Below are 8,927 nucleotides of genomic sequence, written 5' to 3' on the forward strand. Positions count from 1 at the left end.
TGCAATTCTGTTAAGTTGTCAGTTGGGTGTTTATTGATGCTTTCTCTGATCTCTTGGTTTTCATTTCCAGAGTGATCTTCTCTTTACTAATATCCGTGCGAAATTAGATTTTCAACACTCTTGCATGGAGTCTAATCATAACATATGAAGTTTGAGTTTTGCAGGTAGGAAGAATTGATTATCTGGCAATGGGTTTTCTGGTGGTCCTGCTGTGTTGATGAGTTTAAGCCTTGATGAGAGCAGTGTCCTGGGGTCTTCCTGTGCTGTGACCTGTCGGTTAAGTCTTCTGTAGTCTGTTGTCATGTACCCCACATTTCTGGCTTTTTTCCAGTATATATTTTTTAGATATTTTCTGAGTGCAGTATGGTGGTGCCAATGTTACAGCTTTGTGGATCAATGCTATGATTCTGACCTTGGGCATTTGAATTTCCAAAATCCATTAAGTACCACATCCAAATCACCGTCGTATCCAAATCACCAACCGTAAATTGTAATCCTTTATCTCTTCCGGCAATCCATTCTTCTTCAATCCGCACAAACAGTAACCTGATTCCTCTATCTTCTCCAAAACGCATTTACCTACCAGCCTCTGCGCTGGTTCACTGTTTCTGGGGCACATATATTTTGTTTCCTGATGAGACTCACCTGTGTCTCATTGTTTTTCAGAATAAGCCCTTTCCAGCTGGTTTCTCTTGGCCACCACTTTGCTCAGGTCTAAGTGGAGTATATTGAGCAGGTCGTTCCTGAAATACCTGTCCTGCATGACCCCTCCCCTCCTCATCTCAATACAATAACATTTGAACAATTACCAACAGATGGCTATGAAATGACACATCTGCATGTTCTCATCATTGCACGCATTTGAAAAACAAGCAAAGTCATCCTAAAAGTTCATCCTGCACAAGTGTATGAGGAAAAAAAACAGCTTAGGAAAGCCTCTGGCTCACTGAGTGACGTCGTCAGAGGAGCCTTCTCAAATTTCAGCCCTGAAAAGGATTTGAAAACCTGACGGCATTCTTTTTTCATAGCAGGGCAGTGGGGGTGTGAACCGCTGTAAATACTCTCTTCACTCCAATTGTATTCTCACTCAGCCATCCCAGTGGGAAGATGTTGTGCCAGGAGAAGTTAGCACAGGGCTACAGCTGGTTTTTGATTTTTTTCGGGATGGGATATATGGTCCGGCAGAGATCTGCACGGACTCCTTATGGGCGCTATGCTGTGCCCTCAAAGGACACCCGGAAAGTTCCTGCTAAAGTAGCCTGGTTCCTCCAAGAGCTGCCATCATTCCTGGTTCCCCTTCTTCTGTACTATGCAGCACATGGGCTATGCACAACAGCCAGGAACCTTCTCCTCTTGATGTTCTGTGGGCACTACTTTCAGAGGTATGGATTCACATTCTTGGCAAGCTGAGTACCTTGGGGCTGAGTGAGGTGTGCTTCATTCAGATGTCTCTCATCTTCAGTGGGGTCTGTTCTGTGAAGAGTTGGTGAATGGGCACTGCTATGGGCTCTAAAGCACATAAAAATACCATTGTAGATTAGGAGTTGTGCAGCCTCATTTTCATAGTTTCCCTAGTTTTAGTAAAGCTGAACCTGAAAGTCCAACAGATACCACTAATCAAGAAATGTGCAGAAAAATATGTTTTTTAAGAATGTTTTTCCAGTTACATTCGTCTAGTTCTACAGGGTAATATTACTGACTTGGAAAGTCAGGTCATTTGCCAAAACCACTTTATGCGATACAGTGACGCGGGGACTTGGAAAGTATGAATTACAAATTGAAAGAATAGCTGCATTTATTTAACATTGTTTGCCCTTCATACTGCACGTGTGAAAACATGATTTCATAAAATACATGGAGGCTGCAAATGGAAGGACGAAGCAGTTTGCTTTTCACATTTTTTTCATTGTAACTTCAAATTAAAATCTTGTACATAGTTCTTAAATAAAAACGTAAATCAGACATTTTGCATTCTGCATTATGTACATGTCCACATTTTATATGTGGTACATGGCAGACTGCAGCTGAATGAAAACTGGAGGAAGCAGTTAGCACTCAATCCTTTTAACCATGGTGCCACATTAAGGAGCTCACAAGAAGAGCACAGCTCTACTGAGAAATTGGCGACACTGTCCCTTACTCCCACCCAACCCCCATTTAGTCTTCTTGATAAAACCAGCGTCACTTTCAGCACAAATGGGTGACCTTTAAAAAAAGCCAAGGTTCTGTGTGAGATTGCTGTTTCTGAAAAGAAGACAAAAACAACACTGTGAGAGAACATAATGGTTGGACATGCTTGAGTGATCCAGCAACATGATTACATTCATGATAAACGCAGAGACCAAAGACTGTCTCACCTCCTTAAAAACAAACAAAGACCATTTCAAACATCCCAGCTGGTTTCCTCGGTGTTTTGTCTGTAAAATAAATGCATTCTGGGGCTTACAGCACTTTTATTACAGAATTGAGTCACTCTATACCCAATTCTTAGCACAAGCATCTTAAATTCTTACTGCAAGGGGATGATTATTATGTTTCACTGGTTCTGATTGTTCTGTTAAACATTTCTTCTTAATGCTAATGCATGCTTCTCAGTTTGTCTGAGTAAAGGTTCTTAACTTTAAAACTGTAAGCTGCACCTGTACCCAGGTTCCACCTGCACCCAGCTTACAGTTTACTTGTGCCAAGACCAGCCTGCCCTTTATCTATCGAAAGATATTTAATCATACTAGCTATTGCCTTTAAGTGTTAACCCTCTTCAAGAGATTTGTGTTTAAGTGTCAGTTTCAGAAAAGAGTTTCTGATACATGTCTGATACTCCCTCCTGTTTTCCCTGGTCCTTTTCAGTCTTACCTCTCTGTGTCTGTGCATTTAATACCATCTTCTCCAGAGGTGCTCTAAGAGGGATAACTTAAGGATTTCATACCAGTTGGTTTAGTCCGTGTTAAAGATTACTAAAACTGTTTGGCCACCTGGATTGTCTGTTGGCCATTGTGAATCCTCAAATGAGACAATTAGATAATAATTAACCCTTAAACTTTCATAGTGCTTTTCTGGAAAGTCCACTCAAGGCACTTTATAGGTAACGGGGACTTTCCTCCACCTGGATAAAGTGACAGCAGCCCAGGTGCACCAGTATGCTCACCACACATCAGCTGTTAGTGGGGAGGAGTGATGAAGCCAATTCATAGATGGGGATTATTAGGAGGCCATGATTGATAAAAGCCAGGGGAAGATTTGGAATAACACCCCAACTCTTTTCAAGAAAAGGCCTGGGATTTTAAATGACCACTGAAATTCAGGACCTTGGTTTTATGTTTCATTCAAAGGACAGCATCTTTTTACAGTATATGTCCCCATCACTATACTGGGGCATTAGGACCCACACAGACCACAGGGTGAGTGCCCCCCTACTGGCTCCTCTATTACCTCTTCCAGCAGCATCCTTAGCTTTCCCAGGAGGTCTCCCATCCAGGTATTGACCAGGCTCACACCTGCTGAGCTTCAGTGGGCTGCCAGTTGTGAGTTACAGGGAGATACAGCTGCTGGCTAAAAATGGTTGTCTTAAGTAAGAGAGTATTGTAATTTTGATGGGAAAACAAAGTCCTTATCTTCCCCCTCATGTAATAATATTTATGATTGATCCCAAACTTGTCTTTGAGTGACTGGCAACACAATACACTTTGTGAGGGTCGATCACTCCAGGATAAGAGCAGTTACTGTATGTGTAAGCAATTGTATTTATGTATTTTATAGAATTGGAAGCTGTACTAATGTACACATGTCACATGTCTCCTTCTGAGAACCTATTTAGCGACAGATAAAAAACCTGGTTTTGAAACAGGGTTCTTGAGAGGGTTACTCAAGATTGGACCCATATCTCTTACATAAAAGGTTGCTCAAGTTTCCTTTTCTGTTACTGGCCCTGTTCTTTAACCACTTCTCCGTAAATTCAGTATCTGAATTGCATGGTTCAGACTAGGAGTAAGAATGTTTTGTTGCCAAACCCTGTTTGTTTCTTATAGCTTAATCTTAATTTTTGGAGGCATTGGATTTAGCTACAAACAAACAGTTTCCCAAGCCCCTGGGCGGTATGGCAGGTATGTAAAGCAATCTGGGGCTCGTAAGTCAGTTTCAGCCAGGGTTGCCTGGCTTTTGCAGGAGTTTCCAGCTTTTTTTGTGCCTTTACTGCTATGGTACACTGCAGGATACGAGACTTCTGCAGTAGGGAAAGCACTGCTGCTCTCTCTCTTCTGCGGACACTATTTTCAAAGGTATGAGCTTCTGGATTTAACTTTTCATCCTGTGTATTAAGAGAAGAAATGACTGTAGCCTTCTGTGTGAGCATGTTTCATGCTCTCCCTATGCCTATGTGGGTTTTTACATCCTGTCAAGGTTCATTGGAATCTCTAAATTTCCCTGTGATGGACTGGCATCTCACCCAAGATGTAGTTCCAACTCAGTTTACAGTTACCACCTAAGTATAAAGTTCTTACTGCAAATGAATGGATAGATGTAAGGAGTAGAGATATTACTAATGTTTTTATTTTTTATTTTACACTACTGTATGAATAAAAATAGCATTTCCTTTTCTTGCTCTTTCCTAACAATGTGTATTCACTGTGCGTGCAGATGAGTGTACCAAACTTAATTTTTTTTCTTAGCTGAAACCATAGTGCATATTTGTGGTGCATAATTCATATTTACACCCTCTATAAATATAGAGTAGTTTACTTATGAGAGACTATTTTAAGCAGGCTTAATGTTTGCTAAGTTGTGTAATCATTCCAGACTGTATTGGTATAACTGAGTGCCGTTTAAGAGCCCCTTTGTTTGCATGTGGGATGTTAACACAGAAACAAAACGCGGAGTGTCACATCATAATGGGGGAAGACAGAATATTGTCCAGATATCCAAGGTAAACGATAAGCAAGCTCAACCATTCTGGAGAAGGCAATTAAAAATAAAGAAGATCCAGTGCCAGTTTCAGTTGGCTGTCCATCATCATGAAGTTCAAGGCTGATGGCATTATTGCTGCTCCTCCAGATGTCAGCAAGCTTTACCAAAATCTGTAGTTGGAGAACAAATTTGGCAATTAAAAGGCAATACTGGGAATCTTAGGAAAGACCTCATGAATCTGGTGTCTGTGGCCAAGGACCATTGCCAAACAGTTACTAGTTGACTTCTAAGACAAAAAGGAACCAAGTTCCAAACATTACCAGTATATTTTAACCAAAAATCTAGTGACTTCTGTCGGGAAGCTTAAGCTTTGGAACCTTTGGTCTTTACTGAGAGATAATACAAAGTTTTATATGGCTCAATGACCAAATGTCTGAGAATATCTTTGTTTCTGTTTTTACTCCTGCTAGGACTTTCATCTACGCTTTGCTCAACAAAGGTCAACCCTTCCCACTCCGCATCATGATATCAGCAGCGATATTCTGCACTGTGAATGGCTTCTTCCAGGGCCACTACATGCTGTACTGTGCACAGTATGATGATGCCTGGCTCACTGACATCAGACTTATCCTTGGTGAGCGTGCATGAAGATTAGACAGTGAAAGCGTTAAAATGAATCTGCCCTTTCAATCTGAGTGGTATAAATTCGAACCAATGTGTAAAATAAATGCTCAGGGTTTTTAAAAACAGGTTTAATTGTCCCAACTATAAATGTAGTAATTTTTGGAATTTCTCTGGGATTAAAAAAGTGCCAACCTACTTTGTTGAAAATATCTGAGAAACCCTTAAAAAAGTGTATTATAACTCTTAGTCATTGTTGTTGAAATGAAATCTTTAGAAATTTAATTGAGTTTTAATCTTCTTCTCCACCAAATCTATCATAATAATGATTAGTAATCAAAAATGTATTTTTAAGAATGTGTTGTTAATTATAGTCTTTTAAATTTTTTAGGTTTAATTTTGTTTGGCCTGGGCATGGCTATAAATATTCACAGTGACCATATTCTGCGCAATTTGAGGAAACCGGGAGAAGACCATTATAAGATTCCAAGAGGTAACAGCTTAGCAGTTTAATCCCTGGGCACCTGCTGCATGAGGACAGATGCGGACTCTGCTATATTTATATCGTTGAAGTTTTGCTGCTCTTGGGCTGCATTTCAGGAAACCTAAGTGTTTTTCTCTTTACCGTGTTTGCTAAAAAATACAAATGTGCAAACACTAGTATATCTGGAGCAGATAATAACTGTGGCAAAACTTTGTACACACACTTAGGACACATAAGATCTAGTGCTAATAAAATGCCAATTCTGATTTAAGCACTGAACATTGCAAAGCATCATTACAAGACAAACCCAGTATAGCCATTGCAGAATCTACATTCAGATGATGCACTGTATGCTCCAAAGTATTCTATTCATCTGAAGTGGAAGGCTGTTTTTTGTCTCTGTAGAGGGGATTTCGGTGATATGCTGTACATTTGCGTTTGCATTTCAACAGTATGGGTTTATTTTATCAGCCTCAGCATCGCAAGTTGTGCAATGTCTCTTCTTGTGCCAAAAACAGATAAGCTCTGTCCTCATTTTTTTTTTTAAGGTGGCTTGTTTGAGTATGTCTCAGGCGCCAACTTCTTTGGTGAGATTTTAGAGTGGTTTGGCTATGCCGTAGCGACCTGGTCTCTGCCAGCCTTTTCTTTTGCCTTCTTCACCACCTGCTCCATTGGGCCCCGTGCCTACCACCACCACAGGTACGTACCCGAGGACAAAGTCATCCATCCAACCTCCGACTAGTTGAGAGGCGAGACGACGCGCTTCGTGTACTGTGATTTAGATGTCATCTGCTGTCAGAATTCCAGTGGAGTAAAACAGTACTTAATACTGCGTGTCCTTTTGGTGGAATTCCTGGCTCGTGCTTCCTGCTCACTATCTGTTCATCCGGCGACATTCTGTGGAACACGCCGAGTTGAGGTTATGCAGCTGAGTTACATTACAAGGCTTTTAAACCTGTTCTTGCTTGTCAGGCAGACAAAAACATTAGGTGCCAACATTGCTTTGAAATAGATAGCTGAGAAAAAGGTTCATACTTGTTTGCTTCGTTTGGAATTCTGCTAGCCCTGTTTTTCTTTGCCTCCTGCACCTTGATTTGAGATATGAATGTATGAGTTCAAACAAGACAGGAGTGTTTGGCCCATCTTATTTGGTATCAAGCATATTGCTTTTATCTGGGAGCTGTAGTGCTGATGTGGAATACATTACCTTTGACGGTGCCTACACTGAAAAAGTCTTGTACTGGGGGCGGGGGGGTGGAATATATTGTAATATCTGTGACATAATAAAGCGTTACCTTAGCTTTTCTTAGAGGGTTGCTGTGTACAAATTCAGTGCAACAGAATAGTCATGCACGAGAACACAAACACATTTATTCTGGAGCTTTAGCTTTCAGCAGCCTGAGTAGAATATAGTATAATGGGCAAAGCAGGCTGGGAAAGCTATTGACCATTCAATGGACATGAATGGGGCAGGCCATAGAAGCGAATGGTGGGAGAATGCATCCAGTTTACAAACCTGCAAACTGGATTAAGAAATTCACTTTTTTTTCTAAACACTGAAATTCAAATTCTGCATGCTCACACTACTCCAGGCCCTGATTCTCATTTTTGTGACTCATGTTGTGTCAAAAACTACCTTTCAGTCATTTCCACCCTAGTATGTCGTGATCTTTCTTTAGTTGTGTGTCACCAGTGAGTCCCTAAGTTTAAGGCCTTCTGGTATTTTCTCCTCTCACCTCCAGGTTCTACTTACAGAAATTCAGAGATTATCCAAAGACAAGGAAAGCTCTGATACCCTTTATTTTCTAAGAAGTTAGATGCTCCTCTGGTCATTTGCAAAGAAGGAGAGTTCCAAGACGAAGCTTCACTGGCAGATGAAGAAGATATGGACACAAAGTTGAACACAATCTGTCTAAACAGTTTGTGTTCTGAGAATAACGAAGACATGAGACGGATCAATATGTTCTGTTACTGTAAAGAATCTTCATGTTTCCCGTTTTCATAAGGAAGGTAAACAGGAGGTTCCTGAGGCTTATATATACAGTGCCTTGCGAAAGTATTCGGCCCCCTTGAACTTTTCAACCTTTTGCCACATTTCAGGCTTCAAACATAAAGATATAAATTTTTTATTTTATGTGAAGAATCACCAACAAGTGGGACACAATTGTGAAGTGGAACGAAATCTATTGGATTTTTGAAACTTTTTTAACTAATAAAAAAATGAAAAGTGGGGCGTGCAAAATTATTCGGCCCCCTTGCTTTAATACTTTGTAGAGCCACCTTTTGCTGCGATTACAGCTGCAAGTCACTTGGGGTATGTCTCTATCAGTTTTGCACATCGAGAGACTGAAATTCTTGCCCATTCTTCCTTGCAAAACAGCTCGAGCTCAGTGAGGTTGGATGGAGAGCGTTTGTGAACAGCAGTTTTCAGCTCTTTCCACAGATTCTCGATTGGATTCAGGTCTGGACTTTGACTTGGCCATTCAAACACCTGGATACGTTTATTTGTGAACCATTCCTTTGTAGATTTTGCTGTATGTTTGGGATCATTGTCTTGTTGGAAGATAAATCTCTGTCCCAGTTTCAGGTCTTTTGCAGACTCCAACAGGTTTTCATCCAGAATGGTCCTGTATTTGGCTGCATCCATCTTCCCCTCAATTTTAACCATCTTCCCTGTCCCTGCTGAAGAAAAGCAGGCCCAAACCATGATGCTGCCACCACCATGTTTGACAGTGGGGATGGTGTGTTGAGGGTGATGAGCTGTGTTGCTTTTACGCCAAACATATCGTTTTGCATTGTGGCCAAAAAGTTCGATTTTGGTTTCATCTGACCAGAGCACCTTCTTCCACATGTTTGGGGTGTCTCCCAGGTGGCTTGTGGCAAACTTTAGACGAGACTTTTTATGGATATCTTTGAGAAATGG

At 40.8% G+C, this 8,927-nt stretch overlaps 1 protein-coding gene across 2 annotated transcripts; it reads left to right on the forward strand.

Annotated features, from left to right (window-relative positions):
- The first annotated feature begins 817 nt into the window (after positions 1-817).
- On the forward strand, positions 818-8,113 carry LOC102683139 (3-oxo-5-alpha-steroid 4-dehydrogenase 2). 2 transcript variants are annotated; one of them, XM_006638576.3, is made up of 5 exons: positions 818-1,382; positions 5,370-5,533; positions 5,912-6,013; positions 6,553-6,703; positions 7,747-8,113. In XM_006638576.3, exons 1-5 carry the CDS (start codon positions 1,108-1,110, stop codon positions 7,811-7,813), a joined length of 759 nt encoding a protein of 252 aa, XP_006638639.2. In that variant the 5' UTR covers positions 818-1,107; the 3' UTR covers positions 7,814-8,113. The 2 variants fall into 2 exon arrangements, with proteins under 2 accessions (XP_006638639.2, XP_015218674.1); XM_015363188.2 differs by lacking the exon at positions 818-1,382 and adding an exon at positions 3,766-4,274.
- Positions 8,114-8,927: the final 814 nt, after the last annotated feature.

The sequence above is a fragment of the Lepisosteus oculatus genome, chromosome 17, assembly GCF_040954835.1.
Source record: "Lepisosteus oculatus isolate fLepOcu1 chromosome 17, fLepOcu1.hap2, whole genome shotgun sequence".
NCBI lineage: Eukaryota > Metazoa > Chordata > Actinopteri > Semionotiformes > Lepisosteidae > Lepisosteus > Lepisosteus oculatus.